Source organism: Stegostoma tigrinum, chromosome 14, assembly GCF_030684315.1.
Source record: "Stegostoma tigrinum isolate sSteTig4 chromosome 14, sSteTig4.hap1, whole genome shotgun sequence".
NCBI lineage: Eukaryota > Metazoa > Chordata > Chondrichthyes > Orectolobiformes > Stegostomatidae > Stegostoma > Stegostoma tigrinum.
This window is the reverse complement of record NC_081367.1, coordinates 11,518,909-11,539,824: the sequence shown is the minus strand read 5'-3', so window position 1 is coordinate 11,539,824 and position 20,916 is coordinate 11,518,909. Positions and strand designations below refer to the sequence as shown.

Sequence of the window (20,916 nt, the reverse complement as noted above, 5' to 3'; positions counted from 1 at the left end):
AAGGTGTATTGATTTGGGAGCACCATTCCAAATAGGATACCGGAGCTACGGAAAATGGTCAACTTTGTTTCAGTAAGATGATGACAAGAGATGGGAGGATAACACTCAAGAACTTCAGTTTTCTTATCAGACTGTGGATGTACGGTATATTTTGGAGTGGTTTTAGTGTGTGGATAGTGAAAGGTTAATTCCATTGGATAATGAACCAACAGCAAAGGACAAATTTAGAAAGAGCCCTTCAAGGGTGGAAGGGGAAGGAGTGTTGTGCATGGAGGAGTTTGTTAAGAATATACAAGGATCTCTTGAAGACATGTTAATCAGTATTTAAGTGTTTATCTAATTCTCTTTAAAAAGTAAAAATATTATAGGATTTAAGAGCATAAGAAATAGGTGCATGAATAGACCATTCGGGCTCCTCAAGTCTACTCCACTATTCAAGATCATTGTGCCTGATTTTTCTGTTTTGATTCCATTTTCACCCACTCCCCATGGACCTCAAGAGGTCTGTCTATCCCCATCTTGAATGCACACAATGATGGTGCATCCTCACACCTCTGAGGTAGGGAATCCCAAAGCTTCAAAACCCTGAATGTAGAAATTTCACCTCATCTTGTCATGAATGATTGACTCTTGCACCCAAAGCAGTGGCCCTGTGTGTTCTGTATGTGCAGCCCTGGGAACGCAACATCTCAGTGTCCACCTGACAAATCCCTTCGGAATCTTTCCCTGCTGCACTGAGACCGTACAATAAAATTAGTTTGTAAAGTGTAGCTCTGAGGAATGGCTTGTTGCAACAAAATTGTGATAGCTGAATGGCCTTGTGGGTATCTGGCTCTTCTAAATGATTGAGGCAGTGACTACAGTTTGAAGATGAGCTTTGGTGGACCATTAGACTCCAGGCCTCAGGCTTGGCCTTGCTAAGAGGATCATTTTTAACAGGATTGCAGTCAGAGTACTACAAATGGTCTAAAAGCTGTAGGCTCATTGTTGTGAGGTACCAGAGGACAGCATGTGCCCCAAAATCCAACCTCAGCAGGAATTAGCCCAATTAAAGGGGTGTAATAAAGTGTGTAAATGGTTGTGAGACATATCTTAGTGAAGCATTCAGTGCCACTGCTGTCCTGAGCCTGGTCTCTTATCATTTGTAACTTACCATCTCTCGTTGTCCCCACCCCCTGCCCCGACAGCTGATACCCATTATCTCTGATCCAGAATATTTACTGGATCAACACATCCTCATCTGCGTCAAATCCACCGACAGCTACGAGTCCTATGGTGAGTATGAATACACTGACTATGTAGGCGGAGCTGATTGGGGTGCTGCTAACTGCAGTTCTTCTCCAAGAATAGCATGTGGAGACTAGAGGTGTAAACTAGAGAAAGGCTAAAGGCAACTGAGATGTTCTAGTCCATCACAGCACTCCCCTATTTTACTTTAAGTCCTTCATTGAAAGCCATCCCTCTGGGACATCAGCTAGCCATTGAGACCTTTGTGAAGGAGGCAGTGGCCTTTCTTCCGTTTGATCGGGCCATGACAGGATTTTGACCAAGGGATGATGGAGGCTGTATGAGTGTTGTTGGACATCGTGCAATGAAGCAGCGGTTGACTCTTCAGCTGAAGAATTTTCCACTGAGCTGCAAACGAGTATGAGATTCATTCCACTACCTCACCATCCACCGTCCCTTGGTATCCTTCCTTCCATCTTTCTGAAGGTCTGTGCTCAGTGGTGGCCTCGTTTGTGATGTCAGGACAATGTTATTCAGTAACATTTTCTCTGGGCAGTGGAATGAATGTCTGAGGACTCTGATGGGTTCCTCTGTGGAGTCTGAGTCATGGATAGGAACCTACCCACTGAACCTGAGTTCCTGACTGGAATGGTGCCAAGGATAGCCCCTGGACTTGGGCAGGCTTACGTGGATTTACTGTGCTTTAATACTTCAGCATTGAGGTGGGGAACAAGGAGAGAGAGAAATATTCCATTCAGCGATTTGTTGTCATCTAGAATGGAATGCCCAAAAGGATGATGGAAACAGCTTCAATCTTTCAAAGGGCAGTTAGATATATATTTGGGAAGGAATGTTAATGGGGCATTGGGTGAAATAGCAGGCGAGTAGACTGGTTGAATAGCTATTTTAAAAGCTTGGACCAGTGCAATGGGCTGAAAGGTCTTCTGCATTAACTATTGAACAATTGTAAATGGGAATAACTCTTTCTTGTTGTGATTGGTACACGGTCCAGTTCTTAGAGATTCATGAAATGATGCAGAGCAGGAGAAAGGCTTTGAGACCCTTGTGCCTGTTTCAGCTCTTCGACAGAACTAGGCACCTTGATCCAATTCCCCCCTTACGTTTTATCCCTGTAACATGCCAAATGTTTCACTTTTTTTTAATTGTATCTTGTTCAACTCTGAGAACCTGCCTGTGTCACCTTACCCAGGTGAAGGTTGTATCGCTCTGCAAGCCAACTCAAATCAGATAACATTCAACATTCCATTGGAACACCGTGGCGAGGAGACAGGAACTTTCAGCGGCTCATATAAGCTGATCATTTCAGAGCGAAAACAACGAGAGAAGACGTATGGTAATTTTCAGTTCTTTTCTATTGATGAATTCAGACCATTGTTTAATGTGATTTAACGAGTCAGAATTAGCTTGCAAATTTGGAGTCAGTTGGGTGTGTATACATATCTCCACTCTGGTTGTGAAGATGAGCAGCTAATAATTGGTGAAGAATTAAGACGTGTTAAAAACTGGTTCCAAAAAGGATTTTGTGGCACAGTGGTAGTGTCTTTTTCTCAGGGTTCAGGATCCACCTGCTAATGAGATAGAGCTGAACAGGTTGATTAAAAATAATCCCCTGAAGTAGCTTCCATCTGAGAGGTGCTCATCCAGAAGAATAATGTAGCCAGGACTTTGGAACGTATCGAAATCTCTAAACAATAATGTGAAAGACAGAGCAGCTCCTTCTCCAGACTTTGCCAGATGGATGTTTATCAGATTAACAGCCCTGCAGCTCTCGTAATATTCAGTGCAATTTGCATTCAACTCCCTTCCCAATAACCAAGAACATTCTGTTTAGCTTTCCTAATTACTCGCTGCACCTTCATGCTAATCTTTTACAGTTGATGCACTGGATGATCATACAATTCCCTCTCGAACTCACAGCTTTACAATCTCTCACCATTTGGATAACTTTTTTAAAAAAAATGTTCTTCCTGCCAAACTGGACGATTTGACATTTTCACACATTGTGCTCCTTTTGCCAGATCTTTGCTCCATCACTTAACATATCTATATCCCTCTGTAGCATCCTTTATGTTCTCTTCTTAACTCACTTCCCCACCTAGCTTTGAGTAACCACTACGTTTCGTCCCAAATTGATGGTCAAGGGGATCAAAGGTTAGGAGGAGGAAGCAGGAGAATGGGATTGAGAAACTTATCAGGCATGATTACACGGTGGAGCAGACGCTGGGCTGAATGGCCTGATTTCTGCTGTTACATCTTATGGTCTTCGTCCAAGTCATTTGTTTCCAGCAGACAGGAGGATAGAACATGCTGCATTCAGTCCGAGCCCAGCTCTTTACTTCATACAATGTGACCATAATTTCTGGTGAAATTTCCTTCCCAAACAGCTCCTATAAATTCACTCTCATTGGAGTATGGGCACTGGGGGCCTATAAGGACTTCATCTAAGGAGTTCTTCCCCACACTTAAGGTTAGCATGTCAGCTCTTTGAAGGTTGAAATCTTTCAAATTCTCTGACCTGTGATGCATAATCCACCTTGTCCCCACCATTGATCACTGTACCTTCTGTTGTCCCAGCCTGACAAAATTCTCACTCTAAATCTCTTTACTTTCTCACCTCTCCCTTCTTTTTCCTTTGAAGAGACTCCTTTAAAACCTTGTCTCTGAGGCTAAGCTTTTGGTGACTCATGTGAATATGTCCTCCTTTAGCCTGTACTCAATTTTTGTCTGTGCATTGCCATTGTGTTGGCATCCTAGGATATTTTGCTGCATTAAAATCACTATATACGTGCAAACTGTTGTCACAGCAGAGGCCCTCACCTTTTATTTACATTCTGGAAGGAGTCACTAAATAATTAACTCGAGCAGGAGCTCTGTATGCATTGACAGCAACGAGTCCTGCTCCTGCTGCTAACATACTGGGATCTGTTACTCTGCATAACCTAAAGATTTTTTCAGTACTATCAAGGTAGTTACTTTTACCCATTAAGCCACCAAAGTACTCCAAAAGTGAGGTTTTAACACCTATAACCTGACAATGAAGTGACAGCTGTCAGTGTAGGTTTTAAGGAAAATTACTCTGCAAAGATCTAATGTGGATTTCACCGTTCCAGGTGTTAGGTTAATTTTGGCATAAGTTACAGGACTCTCTGGTATCCAGCAATAGAGCTGTCAGGCCAAGCAGCCAATCACATTGAAGAATTCTCACAGATGGCAAATCAGAATGTAAAATAAGAGCAAAAGAAAGTTTGGGACTTTTAAATCGGTCAATGGTAGAAGCTGAAACATCAAAAACATTTTACAAAACAAAACATTATCAATGACCTAAGGAGTTTTTTAATCAACATTTACAAATTTGACTTTCCAAGGAGATCCAAATACAAATACTATGTATATACATAAACATATACAATATGTTCTGGGTTATAGAGGCTGTTTATTATAACCATAGTGCGTTGTTAAAAATCTGGCCACATGTCATTCAATAAGGCATACTGCCCGCCCCCCCAAGAGTTTTTCCAGTGAGACTAACAGTGGAAAATAATTCAAATTCACGTGATTTCAAAAGGTTTAGTCTAAACACATCAACAGCACACCCGATAGACAGATAGGAAATAACATTGAACTGCCAGATGTTGCTATCATTTTCACTGATGTATTGGCAGCAAAATGACCGTTTCGTGGTTGTTTCAATTGCAATGTACGTGCCAACGTGATGGTGAGAATACTGTAGCTTTAGTGTGATGAATTTTCTTTAATAAGTTTAACATTACCTTCTTTAACAGAATTCTTTTGTCTAAGTTGCAACATTCTCTTTAAGCTCAGTAGATATTCCATTAAATTTGCTTCTTAATTGCAGATTTTATACAGTTGGAAAAAGATGAAATGATTTCAGCTAAGCAAAGCAAAACAAACACTCACTCAGAGCTTCCAAAATCCTGGGACCGATCAGGAAGGTAAGAGTCAATGCTTTAAAACAGGGGTTGGAGTTGAGGTTAAGGTTGAGGTTGTCATAAGGAATTGGGCTACCCTGTGATTGCGTTTGGATTTGAGTTAGGATTTGGGATGTTCTGAAATTGGGGTTGGATCTGGGATGCAGGTTGGATATTGTGGCTGGAGTTAGCTTCATTGCCATTCAGGTTCTTACTCTTGCGGTGCCATGGGGTCACAATACTCCATTGGTTGAGACGCCATGATCAAACAACCATTGTATTCCTGTTGTAACACAATCAGAAATAACTGGGAGAATGACAGAATAGTTCTTATAATTCCATCGTGACCCTAACAGGCAGCTACCATAAACTCTTTCAGATGAGTTTCCTAACATTTTGCCTTGATTTAAATTTAGGGAGATTACCCTGATTGGCTTAAACTTTTACTTGAACTCCTAAAGTTCTGTCTAATTCTATCCGATCTAATCTATCCATTATTCTTTTGCCAAAACTGAATGGGTTTATTTTATTTGTTGAGCTGCAGATAGATTTTGTGCAGAGGTTTCATGGTTCACTTTGAAGAAAACCATGAAGGATGCTTTCAACTTATAAGTGCGAACTTCTGCCCACATGAAGCATTTCCTTTTCCTTTCAACCTTAGCACATGAGTTAACTGAAGTGTGATCAAGTAACCCCTTACCTTTGTACAGCTGACATGGTCTTGCCCATTGTGCAAACCAAACCCTTATCCAGTCAGACTTCCAAAGCATCCTGTCCATCAAGAACTGCATAGCAGGAGAAGGTAACAACTGATAAGGGCGATAAACATCAACAAAGACAAAACTCGTCCCCTTTTTCCATCTCCCTTCTCTCCTTTCTCTCAATGCTATGTGTTTTTCTGTACTCTGTTTCCCATTGTTTGAAATCTCTGGCACTTTGCTAGGAGAAAGAGAGAGAGAGAGAGAGAGAGCGAGAGAGAGAGAGAGAGAGCCCACTACTCTGCACACACCACAGCCCAGTCGTGAAGGGTTGTTGCAGCAGTAACTTGTTGTTATTGATTCCACACAATTCGGTTTCCTGTTGGGGCTTTTTGCTGATTAAAGAATGCAGGCTTTGCACTGTCTGATAATCTGTTAGTTAACCAAAGACCTCAAACCCTCAGCAAGAAGGGTAAATGCTGCAGTTTCTGTATCTTTACGTTGTCAACTTATCAGCATTTTCACTAAAGGCATGGTGGGCTGAAGGGCCCGTTCCTGTGCTGTACTGTTCTATGTTCCATGTAACTCCTTAGCAAGAGCTACACTCAAACTTTCTCAGAACGTAGAACTAGCATAACATTTGTGGAGTTAACCAACATTACTTTGGGCTCCTGTTTTTTGAATGTAGGTGGCAACTCCTGAATTTAATCATAATTTTGCTTCTTTCATAGTGGCTCAGTGTTTAGCTGCTGCCTCACAGCGTCAGGAACCCAGGTTTAATTCCACCCTCAGGGGAATGTCTGCAGAGAGTTTGCTCATTCTCCCGGCATCTGCATGGGTTTCCTCCCACAGTCCAAAGATGTGCAAGTTAGGTGGATCGGCCGTGCTAAAAATGCCCATAGTGCGCAGGGCTGTGCCAGCTAGATGGACTGGCCGTAGGAAGTGCAAAGTTACAGACATAGGGTAAGGTTTGGGTGTGGGGGATGTCCTTCAGAGGGTTGGAGTGGACTTGATGGGCTGAATGGCCTACTTCCAAACAGTAGGGATTCAAATGAACTGAATTTAGATTTTCCAGTTGTTCTCATGGAATGTGAACTCCTGTCCTCTGAGCATATTTCCAGGTCTGTGATCAAGTTGGGAGGAACGGCTTAATCGTCCTTTTGAGTGGTAGAATTTTCATCCCACGTACCTGATACACTTCACCCTAAACCAGTAAGGATCAGTCACCATTTGACGTTCCGAGCCTAATCTGTACAAACCGTGAAGTACCATCTGTTCTGTCTCCTTTGCACCTTAGGATAACCCAGAAAATTCCAGCACAGTTCTTGGCTGAAGAAGCAGCTGCTAAGGCCCGAGACCGAGTGCCATTGCCAAGCCTTCCAGAGACTACTTCCAAAGACAACAGCAAGCCCTCAAGGTACTTACATTGAGAACTGGTTGAAGCAGACAAGACCCTAGCTGGCGTGGGCCCTTCACCTTTGAACCCTGGATTAGAATCAATTCTAGCCTGACAGGATGAAAGGCCTGACACTTTTGAGGGCTTTACTGTTTTGTATCTTCACATGACCGAGCTGTCATCAATGTGACTGCAGACCTGCCTTAACCAGGCGCGCTGTGAGCAGAACAATGTATCTTATCCCCTGATCATGTCACCAGGGCACAGTCAGGTCGTTATGCATTGTACTGTTTAATGTGCAATCCCAACCTAAGAAATCAGCCAAAACCAATCAGCTGGAAACAAAAATAAAAAGCTGAGACAGTCCTGAAGGAGCTTACAAAAAGGCACTTAATGATAGACTAATAGTGTGTGAAGTCCAGGAAATTGAAGTGCAGAATTGCCTTGAGCTGCTCTCACTGTGACTTTGTCAGAAATGAGGCAAGGATCTGCTCGCTGGCAATATTGGGCTTCCGGAGTTCTAGTTTGGGTTTACTGTAAGTTTATTTTTGAGCTACTGCCTTCTTAAGATCAAAGAATCAATCTCCTGTGATGCTGCCCGTGGGTAGTAAAGGGCTGGTGAGCTGGGGGTGGTTAGACCAAGATGAACAGACACAGAATAGTTACTAAACTAAATGAAATTGTCATGTTGTTTTTATATACTTTTGGGCATCAGCACAAGCCCTTTGTCTTTTTTTTTAAACCACTTAGTCATTTTATTTCTGTTCCATTTTATTCATTGTGTTTGTGTTTTGTATTGATTTCTAGTTTATGATATTCAGTGTTTATTTATACAGTTTTACTAAATATTGTTTCAAACAGATTATGGGTCCGAATTCAAACCATATTTCTCCAATTTGATGATGTCTACCTATGTCGTAGCCTCACTGTAGCCACACACAGCCTTTTAATTGTATCATTTGGTTATACAAAATGCTTTATTTATATTTGTTTATTTATTAGAATTGTTTCTCCTGAATACTTATGATTGTACACTATATTAGCATTACTGTGAACCTTTGCTCCGTTCTGTTGACTTTTTAAATGTCTGTTTTTTTTAAGGCTTTCTTTAGATGACAGTGTTGGTCTGTTTTGATGAGTGTTGCATTCATGTCTGAGAATCTTTGCTCTCTGTCACTGTATATTCAGTGAAGTAATGGAGAAAAGAACAGAAATAAGATATAACATAAATATAAGATATAAATCCAATAGGATGGCCCAGAGAAATTTCTTTACCTAGGGCTTGGTTGTAGTATCAAGTTCAATATCACAAGGAGTTGTTTAGGTGACAACAGAGTGTTTAGGGGGAAGTGAGATAAAGACATGAGGAAAAAGGAATGGAAGGATAAGTTGATGGGGTAAGATGGAAGGAGGCTTCTATGGGACAAAAATGTCAATATGGACTTGTTAAACTGAATGGCCTGTTTCTTTACTGTAAAATCTTACATAATTCTGTGTAATGCTATGTATATTGTAGCATGTGATGTGTTTCTACAAGGCACTTATGTCTCAGACTGTACATTACTACAACATATGTACTCTGTATATTTGTCAGACACTCTTTATTCTTTGCTACTGGAATTACATTGTGATGTGTGTGTGTAGTGTATTTGTGTCTCTGACCTTTCATTCTCTGTTACTATGTATTCTGTTTATATGTGTTGTGCTTACATGATGTTTTAGACTGTGTTGTTCACAAATTTCTATAAAAATTGGGGACTGGGTGTCTAATTCCCAAACTTCCCATATCAACTAAATTTACATACAACTGCAGCGTGGTGCTGCTGGACAGATTTGATGTTTGATTAGAGACATGCTGTTTGGTTGAAAAGCAGGACGTTATCAGGAGTTGATGCAATGCAATGCAATGCTATGGCCTCTGTGGTTCTTCAACAGAGCACTGACTGCCTTGGTATTCATGGGCGAAGAGGGCAATCATTTGGATAGCTTTACTGTATTTCATTGAAGCTTTCCCAGAATCTCCCCTGAAATCACTACTGGGAACACATTGTACATTAAATGGTGCAGTATTGTCCATCTGCTGTACTGAGGATGACCAACTGCCCACTACCATCGCGTCCCATTCAATATCAGTCATATATAATGCACCATGTACAATGTTCCCCTGCACTGTCACCACACTATATTAGAGCTCCGAATCTGCTGTGTTCAATGAAATAATATTCTTGTATTTAGTGTTAACGTGTAATCAAAGTCTAACCTGAAGAGAGTTTTTGACGCAGCCTACTCCTTGGCCTGTCAGAAACCCAGTCGCAGTTGTAGCATCAAGCTGCATGGTAAAAAATTCATGGCGCAACAAGGCAGAACGTGAGGTTTGACAAAACAGGGGCTAGGGTTAGGTTTTAGAATAGGCTGGAAAAAAGTTCAATTTATTAAATGTTTATTTTCCAAAACAGCTTAAAGGACTTTTTTTTATAAACGGCAACAAGGCTTATTGTGGTGTGACTGTAACTTGTGGAAGCTTGCTATGTAAGACAGTTGAGGTTTCCCTATTTATTTCACTACTATTTGAGGCAAAGAGAAGGTTGTGCAAATGTACAGGAAGACATTTGAAAATATGTTTGTGACATGTTATACATTCAATACTGAAAGCACACACGGGTGAGAGAGAAACTTTTAACTGAACAATTGAAATAAATACAGGCAAGACAGTTATTTCTCATTACAAATAAAAGTGAAATTTTGAATTAATTGGAAAGGATTGCAGTTGAAGAGTCTAATACTTTGAACGATTTTGAGCACATGGAAAGTCTACAGCATTAATGTTTTGAGAGATATTTGAAGAATCTGGTTTCAAACAGTGGCTTCTCTGCAAAGCATTAACAGAGTTTGAGTTCTTTTTAATTCATGCATACGATGAGGGTGTCACTGGCCAGGCAGCATTTATTGCCCATCCCTAATCGCCCAGAGGGCAGTTAAGAGTCAACCACTTTACTGCGGGTCTGGAGTCACGTGTAAGCCAGACCAGGTAAGGATGGCAGTTTCCCTCCCTAAAGGACTTTAGTGAACCAGATGGGTTAATCCATTAATTGACAATGGATTCATGGTCATCATTGGACTCTGAATTCCAAATATTTATTAAGGTCAAATTCCACAATCAGCTGTGGCAGGATTGGAACCCTGGCCCTCAGAACATTAACTGGGCCTCCGGATTAACAGTCCTGCAATAATACCACTAGGGCATTGCCTCCCTGTGATCTAAGTAAATTCAGAACGTATGTTGCACAGAACAGAGCTGGTCCCAGTTAACAGTAGGTGAATGATCAGGTACTCCTGCTGTTGCTGGTTCAGGGATACAGACTAGAAGTATAGCATGCTGCTTCAGCTTCAGATAATGCTTTGGATCCCTTGCTGGAATGGAGATCAGTGTGGACTTTCAGGTAGGCCTTGGTTCTGGTAATGGACAGAAAAGGAGCAGACCCAAGCTGGCCGATTCTGCTTCCACATTTTTGGTCCCCTGCTTCTGGTCATCCTTCAAGCTGTAACCATGGTGCACCGCCTCCACACAGCAACCACACAGTGAAAAAACTTCTTCAAGATCCTTGTGAATAAAGCTTGGCTTTTAGTCAGAACTTTTTCCTCCTCACATGCAACATTAAGTAAACAAAATGTTCAAAGATTTTGATAATGTGATGGCCCTGAAGGGAACAAAAAAACCCCATTAAAACAGATGAATGAGGCATCCTGGGTCTTGTATACTTCAAAGCAGAGAACCAGTATGAACAGTGCTTATTTTACTGGTTTTATTTTGCTCTGGGAATTATTTAATTGCTTCTGTAATTATCCCCTTGGTTTGCTGGCAGCCGCATCTTGGAGATTAGTCTTGAAAATGCTGGCGGCCTTAGAACTGGTGTGTCACCCTCGCGGAGTGTAGTTAGTAGAACGCGCAGTGTTACTCATTCACTGAGATAGCTATTAATTAGACTCTGAGGAGGCACAGCATTTGGACTCTTGCTGCATCCATCTGTGACAGACATATTAAAAACCTGCAGTGGAGATTGTACCAGGACTGTCTTATTGTGAGATATTGTCTGCATTGTGAGAGAAGGTATCCCACAGCCTTGTGAATATCAACAGTCTTCATTAAATGCATATGCTTTAAGTGGGTAAGAAAAGACAGTCTCAGGTTCCAGGGCTGCGTTGATCAGACATCATTATGACAGCTCCACATGCGGGTGTTCAGTAACTATTATCAAAGCAGATGTGTATAGTGAACCCTTTGCTGCAGGTCTCCCCCCCACCAAGTTTTATCCTCATTCAGTATTTCCACACCTTTCTATACTCCCACCACCACACCCCTGCTCCCCAGCCACCACAGTAAACAGTCTTTGGACTTTACTGGGAAGGACTGTGAAGTATGCTCACCAATCTCCCTGATCCAATCCACAGGGTTTCCCAGTTGTGGATGTCAGACCATTTCAAACTCCTCCTTTTGAGGGTTATCATCCCTTGTCCCCATCACTAGAGCTGTGTTCACACAGTTTCCTTGTAATGATCAGGCTGTGCAACCCATCCCGTTACTGCTGTCCCTGCCAGCAAAACTCCTGTTTCTTTGGGAATTGGCATTTGACGTTCAATCAAGGTACATCCTTGATTGTTGGAGCTTCACAAATGTGGTACTCCCATGGTGCCTGCCCTCGAGCCACCTATAAACTCCTTTTTGCAATGTTGGCAGGTCATGAGCTCTGTGTCTCTGGGTGATGGGGCAGACTTGCTCAATCTTTTGCTGTTCTCCTTTGTATCATTCCTACTCCTGTTCCTGCTCTTATGCCATGGTGCTTGGCATGAATGCATGGGAAAGAGAGGAAAGTTGTGTTTGCAGACTGCGGCCCGTCAAAAGCTGACATGGCCAAAGCTGTTCTACGACAGTGTACTGTGGTAGTTGAGTAAGGCTAAATGAAAATCTTAATTCCCACTTGGAAGGTTTTTTTTATTGTATAGGCCCCTTCTCTTGACTTTACCAGTACCTTGTGTGTACCTCAATGATCTTGCAATGAGGTCATAAAGGATTGAAAACATTTAGTGGCAAACTGTGTCCCATTGTTGGAGATAACATCTCAGATTCCACATATGAAAAATATGTGTTACAAAGAGATTATAATGGCTTTGAAGATGGGTTGATTGAACTACTGGACCTTAATCCATCGAGAACAATAGTCAACAAAGCCATCCCCTAGATCAAATAGATCAATGTCAAGACGTTCCCAGAGCCTATTACTTCCTTAATAATGACTGATGAAAGGACCACCCACATTTTTTGCAGGACGCATGTTATTTAAATATAGAAAGACTATGGTACAAAGAGACTCTGGCGTGCTTTCATGAAATGTAAAATGTTTGTGCAAGCTACAGCAAGTAATTGTGAAGGCAAAAGTCAGAGATAGAGTCATGGATTTGTGCAACACAGAAACAGACCCTTTGGTCCAACTCCTCCATACTGACCAGCTCTCCTAAATTAATCTAGTCCCATTTGCCAGCATTTCAGAGAAAGGTTGCCCTTTATTGCATCAAGCCCATTAATAATTGTTCATTCAGAAATCTTAATTTTCTTACTTGGTACAATACTAATAATCCTTCTCAAAGTTTCCAGAATAATTCTTCTTGGAACACTGTTAACAATTCAAATCCCATTAATGATCTTCCTTGGCACTCCATTAATAATCTGTCTGAAAAACATGTTCGTAAATCTTTCTTGGAACCAATTAATAATCTATTTCTGGTAGCCCAATGATAGCTCCTTCCAAATAAAAACCGAAAGAACTGCGGATGCTGCAAATCAGGAACAAGAACAGAAGTTGCTCAAAAAGCTCAGCAAGTCTAGCAGCGTCTGTGATGAAAAAATCAGAATTAACTTTTTGGGTCTGGTGACCCAACCTCAGAACTTCTGAGAAAGGGTCACTGGACCTGAAATGGTAATTCTGATCTCTCTTCTGGTGCTGTCAGACTTGCTGAGCTTTTTCAGCAACTTCTGTTTTTGATAGCTTCTTCCATCCAGTCCATTAACAAACCCTGTGGCTCCCAGTTGCTAGACCCACCCCCGGTGACCTGTTAATTGCCCTTCATCCTCTATCAATATTAAGCTTCGCCTGCAGACAGTTTTACATCAACAATTTAAGCTATGTTAGGGTACACATCTGGAATAGATGGGATTATGAATACATACCTTCTGGATCAGAGGCAGGGACACTGCCACCATGCCACAAGAGCCCTAACTTACTCCTATATCCTATTAATAACCTCTTCAGCCTACTAAGAATCCTCCTCAGTAGTTTGTTCTCTGGTTACTGAATGAATAAAGCCAAGAAGTGCATTCACTTAGACCTGTCTCCTTCGACTTGTAGGGATTCAGTGCACCAAACAGGATGTGTGGAAATGTTAAGATTTTCATCCAGTGATCTCTATGGAGAATAATGGCTTTTTTTATTGGAGTTGACATGCCTGGGCTACATTGGTAATATCCTTGAGAAAGAGCCCATGGTAACAGCCATACACAGTTCTTTTCAGTTGGCAGCTCTTACTGTGCTAACCAGCAAGACGTACAGAGATGGTAGTAACTGCTGATGCTGGAGTCTAAGATAACAAAGTGTAGAGCTGAAGGAACACAGCAGGCCAGGCAGCGTCAGAGGAGCAGGAAAGCTGATGTTTTGGGTCTGGCCCCTTCTTCAGAAGTGGGGTACAGCCCCGAAACATCAGCCGTCCTGCTCCTCTGATGCTGCCTGGCCTGCTGTGTTCCTTCAGCTCCACGACTTGTTATCACAGCAAGACAACAGTGACATCTGCTGGTGCAGCATTGTATGACATCAGGATCACATGCCAGTCATCTCAGAATTTCTGAGACCGGGTGACTTGCTTTGAAGTAGTTTAGGAACTGTTCCTTCCAGGGTGTAAAAATGAACTATTGTCGATAGCTCATTTGTAGTGAGAATTTAGCTGGAGAGAAGCAGGTCATTAACCTGTCAGTAACCTACTTGTGTGTCAATAAACTTAATGACCTGCTTGGACTTTATATTAAATTAAAAACCGAAAAAACTGCGGATGCTGTAAATCAGGAACAAAAAAAACAGAAGTTGCTGGAGAAGCTCGGCAGGTCTGGCAGCACCTGTGAAGAAAAAATCAGAGTTAATGTTTTGGGTCCGGTGATCCTTCCTAGTTCTTGACTGATGAGGGAGTTGAGAAGAGATTGGAGCAGGTAGGAAAGTGGAGTTGAGGCCAAATCAAGATTAGCCGTGATCTTATCAAATGATGGAGAAGGCACATCGAGGCTCAATGGACTGTTCTGCTCCTAGTTCACTTTCATATGTGCTAGACACACATGTAAGGTTCGGGGAAACAACAGATGTTCCATCTGGACCAGCTCATCCTTGACTAAGGATTTGGCATTTTGCAAAAGCGAATCTCTCCAAAGACAGCGAAAGTAACATCCTCCAACTCATATGAACCCCCACCCGATTGTTTGTCTGGATCTTTCCTTCGTGAGCAGAATGGGCAGGTATTTGCAAACAGAGTTGCAGTGCCCGAGCTTGGAGGCTGCGGTTAACACTGTGCCATCACACACAATGGTGCTTACCCTGACTTCAGCAACTGTTGTTTGAAGCCACATAACTGTGCTAAAACCTGTAGTAACCCCCAGTGATCCATCCCCTTGGCCCCCTTCCTAATTTGCAACTACACATTGGCACCTTCATTCAAAACCTCAGCCGTCTGCTTTCACATTTACAATGACAACATGTGGCTGTACCTCAGGCCCAGCTCCCTTGACTGCTCCATGATTGTTATATGCAGCATCAGAATTAGAATTAGCTTTATTGTCACACATACTCAAATGAGAACGGTGATAAGTGTACAGTTGCCACATACAGCACTGTCTTGGGTACAAAGGTCCCCTGGTTCAGCTTCTTCTGTTGCAATTCTTAGAAAAGCAGAGAAGTAGTAAGTCCAACATTGTAGGGTTTAGGAATAAATTATAAAATGGAGAAGAAAAATTTAGAACAATGGTCTTCCAACCCACTCCATACTGGCACTTAACCTTCAGTCCACAGTGGGTCTTGACTCCAGACTTGGTACGGAACGATAAAAAATTTCCTCCAATTTAATGAAGGGAAGACTAAAGTCATTGATTTTGGTCCTTGCTATAAACTCTGCCCCAATTTATCGATTCCACTAAGTGTGTGCATGTGCAATGCTAGTGTCCAATTTAGGCCTTGAGGCCGGCTTCTGACCACACCCTGTCCCCAAGACCACCTCCTGCTTTCATCGCATTGCCCAACTCCAACCTTGGTCTAGGCCCGAAACGTCAGCCTTCCTGCTCCTCTGGTGCTGCTTGGCCTGCTGTGTTCATCCAGCTCCACACCTTGTTATCTCTTGCCTCAACCTGCCTTTTGCTGAAATCTTCATCACCCCTCCCCCATACCTTTGCTACCACTTTGACTGTACTATTCTGTCACACTCCCAGCTGGCCTCTTGCAGTCTACTCTCGATAAATTGGAGAAGCCATGATTGCAAAATTGTTGTCTTTGTTCCACTCAAGCTCCTCTGTAGCCTTGCCCTTACTAGATAGACACCTACTTTTAGCAAATAAAAACTGAAAGAACTGTGGATGCTGTAAATCAGGAACAATGGAAGAAGTTGCTGGAAAAGCTCAGGAGGTCTGGCAACATCAATGAAGAAAAAAAAAATCAGAGTTAATGTTTTGTGTCTGGTGACCCTTCCTCAGAACAGGATTTGAAACGTTTACTCTGATTTTTCTTCTTCTTCACAGATGCTACTAGACCTGCTCACCTTGTTTCTGTTCCTAGAATTAGCGAGTTGTCTTACAAGGAAAGATTGGACAGGCTCAGCTAGTATCCCCTGGAGTTTAGAAGTGTGAAGGGGGACTTGATTGAAGTGTATAAGATCCTGAATGGACTTGATAAAATGGACAAAGAAATGATGGAAATGGAGGCCACTGTTTAAAATGTTGACATTGCCCTTCCGAGGGCAGAAGCGAGGAGATTGTTACTCTCTGTGGATATGGTAGCTATGGAGCTCTCTGCCTCAGAAAGTGGTGAAGGTCATTTGAATAATTTTAAGGCAGAGTTAGATACGTGTTGACCAACAGGATCGATTGTTATCACCGGACTGCTTTAACGTAGAGCTGACTCTTACCAGAAGTCAGCTGAGTAACTTTTTTGTCGGGTTTCATGGAGGGTTTCACTCTGTGAGCCCTAATGGGTTTCCTTATCCTGTCCTCCCGAAGTCACCTCATTAGCTGTGGACCGTGCCCCCATGGTGCCACATTCACTGTATTCACCCACTCACCATGGGTGGAGGTACTGGTCACTGCTGGGACTTCCCATTATTTCCTGGCAGTGGTGCCATTCTTAATGCCCAGCCATGTACCTGGTCAGGTTCTGGCAGTCCACCAGTGTCCTGTGCGGTTCCTGCTAATTGCCCTGGATAGGTTGGGCAGAGGGAAAGCGGAACCAGGTTTTGCCAACGGGATCTGGTGTTCCTGCTGGATGAATTGCAGTTGCTGCTCATGGAGTGTGCTCTGAGATGTTGGTGTCCGATGGAGGTCTGAAGGAGCTGGCTGATGCTCTGACTTTCATATCAGGACTGTGGCTGCCCAGTTCCAGAACAGGAAACTGCGTGTAAATGAGGTGAAATACAAGCAAATAAGGCCTCTGGATGCTCACTTTTGGGAATCTCATTTCCTTGCTGGACACTTGGTTGGAAAATTGGCTTGTTGGTTTTGACGGTAGTTAGCTCCTTACTGCTGGGCTCATACGTTTCTCCCAACTCTTCCACCAATGTCCACATCAGTCAACGGCTGGGAAGATTCTGCCCATCATATCACTGGGTCAAAGACTGTCATGTTACTGAAACAGGTGAAACAGTAGGGTCGTAGGGGAAGTTCAGTCTAAGTGTGTTGTCTGGTGATGACTCTGTAATGTGCTTGGGATTTTCCATGTTAAGGATGAAGTGCAAGACATTAAGGATTGGGGTGTGGGGCATGACAGAGCCAGTGGAACAAATAGCTGTCTTTGTTTTAGGATTAATTTGATGATGCACGGATAATACGTGCAGAGGTGTTTGCCGTGTAATATGTTCCACGCCTAGGTGGAGCGCTGTTGCTTTAAGGCTCAAGGGTTCGATTGCTTTTGAGTACGCAGCAGGTTCAAGTTCCTTAGTGGTTACTTGATGTTTGGTTGGTAAAGGACTGTGCGGAGTACAGTACCCTCCAGACAATAGGCTGGGCACAACGTCTCATGTACCCGTGCATGTAGCATTGAGCACTGCTGAACACCGTGGCGAACAAGTGCGTGCTTTAGGGCACGTTTGTACCGCACAGCGCTTTGACATTGTGTAGAATGCCAAAATTGCCCTTTCAAGTTGCAGGAAAAGAAGCCAAATGATCTTCTGAGCAGATACCGACTTTTTGCAAGCCGAGTTTAGCTGGTAACCCCGCCCCTCTTTCCTCTGTGGCCCTTTGCAAATTCTTTTCTCCTCAAAATATTTTGTTTAGGAAATCTGCCAGGCAGTCTCTTATTTCCAGATCCTAACTTTCGCAGTGTGGAGCACACCTTCTCACGTCGTATTTGATTTCTTTGTCAATCGCTTTGTATTAGTGATCTTCAGCAGTGACAGTCTCCCACCTCCTCTCTCTCTCTCCCTCTCTCTGTTTCAATCTACACTGTCCGGGCTGGTTTGGTGCCTTATGTAATCTAACTTATCCTTTGTTCCCCGAAAACCAGCAGCAACCCCGAAAGCTGTCACGGTAAAAACCCGACAATGATGCACCCGAGGGCAGAAATCCCTGCATCGCTGGAGCCGAAGTCGATGCTGCTGATTAGTAACCCCTTGTACGAAGCGGTCAACCAGATGCAAAGTGACACCTTGAAGAAAGAGCAGGTCACCCCACGGAATCCGAGAAAAGGTGCTCCAGCAACACCGGGAAAGGTCCCCTCTCCTTACTACCCCTCTGCCGATAAGCTGGCACAGCCGGGAATGAGCAAGAAGTTGAACCGGCAGGTGCCGCTCCCCGTGCCCCAGAACAGGAGCCGATCGTACACCTGCTCAGAGTTGAGAAGACCAGGCAAAGGGGCATCCCGCTCTGGTCAAGCAGAGGCTAAGGCTCACCATTCGGTTTCGGGGGTCGTCTCACTGAGTGAGCAGCCCCCTTCGCTGGCCAGGCCCCCACTGCCGATGAAGAGTCAGAAAGTGCTGGAACTACAACACGCGATGAAAGACTACAGAGAAACCTCGGTGTTACCAGCTCACCACAAGCACCACGGCAACGAGGCCTTGGGGCAACAGGCCAGCGTGTCCGTAAGTACTGTACAATTCTCACACATGTGCGATGGCAGGTAACAAGGTGTTTTGTTATCCCTGACTCCAGCATCGTCAGCTCTTGCTATCTATACAATGGGAGGGACCGTTCAGGGATAATGCCACACCACTCGAGAGCAGGCAGGACTTTCAATTCGGGCTCCTACCCGAGAATCGGGGCATTACCACCGTGCTATGAGAGCTCTAACAACAGGAGAGATATCCTAAAATTGGAAGGTGTTCTAAGAATGCTCACCAGCTTGATGTCTGGGTTGCCTTAAGCAGAACGAATGAGCTGGTTGGGCTCAAGCGCATGAAGTTGAAATGAATGAGACTTTCTTTTTTGAAAAATATACAATCTTGAGGGACCTTCGAAGGTAGATGTTGGGAGGACATTTCCTCCCTTTGGAGTGAAGCTGGGGGGCCCTTTTCCACAAAGGAGAAGTCGGTATTCTCTTCCCCAAAAAGCTGTTCATGCCTGACTCTAATTAGCAACTTCATGACAGAGATCCATAGATTTTTGTGAGGTAAGGCTATGGAGTTAAGGTAGTAAGTGGAGTTGAGTTATAGATTGGCCAGGATCTAATTGAATGCCAGAGTTTGCTCAGAAATCTTGTTTGGAAAGAAAGAGAGAGTATGTGTGTTACAATCATTTTCCCCAACATCTCACTTGGTAAAGACTGGTCCATTTGGTGAGTGGTACAATGTAGCTCACGCACTCTGGGGTACTGACTCAGATAAGCGAATGGGAATCGCGGGCATGGGCCTATCCTCTGCAACTGCCCATATAAATGAGAACAGTGAGATGTGGCCAGTGTACACAGTATCCTAAGGGTTCTTGTGGTGGAGTGATAGCGCCTATATCTGGGCCAGAAGATCCAGGTGCATGCTTCATTTGCTCCAGAAGAATGGGCCACATGTTGATTAATAACAACAATACTCTGGTCCTGGAATTCACTTGCATCCCTGAGCCAGCTAGAGTGAAATGGGGATATGATTCAAGTGCTCATTCATAGAAACAGCCCTGGGTTAATGAAGTTGTGAGTTCACATTCTAACAAATAACACGCAATAATTCTGGGAATCGGGAAGTAAAAGTGAGGAGCTCAGCCATTTTCTGAATGCTGTCCAAGACAATTGGACCTTGGATAGAATTTACAGTGCAGAAACAGGCCAGTCGGCCAAACAGTGCAAGTCAGCACACAGGCACCCTCCTCATCCGATACTTCATCTCACCCACCTCTGTGACTTGTCCTCCATTTTTTATCCAATACTTTAGCCGCTAAGTGTACGTGGTCAGTTGGGAATCCCAATGCGGACTAATCCCACTTTTAATTGGTAAAATTATTTTTAATTGATGTTGCACCTTGTAATCCCAACACTCATTGTCCTGTGTGTGTGTGTGTGTGTGTGTGTGTGTGTGTGTATATGCCTGTCCACGTATGTGTATCTGTGTGTGTGTGTGTGTGTGTGTGTGTGTGTGTGCGTGTGTGCGTGTATGTGTGTGTGTGTGTGTGTGCGCGTGTGTGTGTCTGTGTGCATATGTGTGTGTGCGTGTGTGTGTGTGTCTGTGTGTGTGTGCATATGTGTGTGTGTGTGTGCGTGTGTGTGTGTGAATATTAAATCTCTGTGTATTTCTTGGTAAAAAGGTAAGATTAAAGCAGAGCACAGGAATGTTTTTTGATCGTTGAAAGCACTAAACATCCTTCCTCATTGAACTGTGGTGGATATTACTGTTGCATGTGGCTAACACAGTGTGTCTTAGGACAACACCTGTAGTTAGTTTACCATTTCCATTGGATTAGACTGGACTGTATTGTTTTTGAACTGCCCACGGGATGTGGATGACTCCAGTTGATTAAAATTTATTGCCCTTCCCCTAACTATTCTTGGGACTGTGGTGTGAGCTGCCTTCTTGAACCACTGCCAACCATGCGACAATATCTACAGTGCTGTGAGAAGGGAGTTTTAAGATTTTGACCCGAATGAAGGAACAGTGACATTGTTCCAAGTCATGATAGCGCGTAATTTGAAGGGGAACACCCAGAGAAAAAACAAGCAATACTGGGAAATGAATGTGTTAGCCCTACTGGAGCTCTGTTTTAAAGTGTTTAAGTTGAGCTTTTTGACAGATTTATTGTTTTATTTTCCTTCTGTGCATGTTTGTTGCTGCTTCAATGCACTTCCTGCCCTGGCAGTAAGTGTGGGCTAAGTCCTATTAAGTTAATGAATAGTAAACATTAGCAATGATGCTGACATTGATACACACTTGGAACAAT

General features: G+C 43.1%; 1 protein-coding gene across 3 annotated transcripts in view; it reads left to right on the top strand.

The window, feature by feature from the left end:
* The window catches only part of inpp5d (inositol polyphosphate-5-phosphatase D), a 121,275-nt gene that overhangs the window by 92,101 nt on the left and 8,258 nt on the right, over window positions 1-20,916 (top strand). For all 3 annotated transcript variants that reach the window (XM_048542193.2, XM_048542195.2, XM_048542194.2), the window contains exons 22-26: window positions 1,188-1,275; window positions 2,438-2,581; window positions 5,105-5,201; window positions 7,173-7,292; window positions 18,065-18,638. In XM_048542193.2, coding sequence (XP_048398150.2) covers window positions 1,188-1,275; window positions 2,438-2,581; window positions 5,105-5,201; window positions 7,173-7,292; window positions 18,065-18,638 — 1,023 coding nt within the window. The remainder of the gene's footprint in view (window positions 1-1,187; window positions 1,276-2,437; window positions 2,582-5,104; window positions 5,202-7,172; window positions 7,293-18,064; window positions 18,639-20,916) is intronic.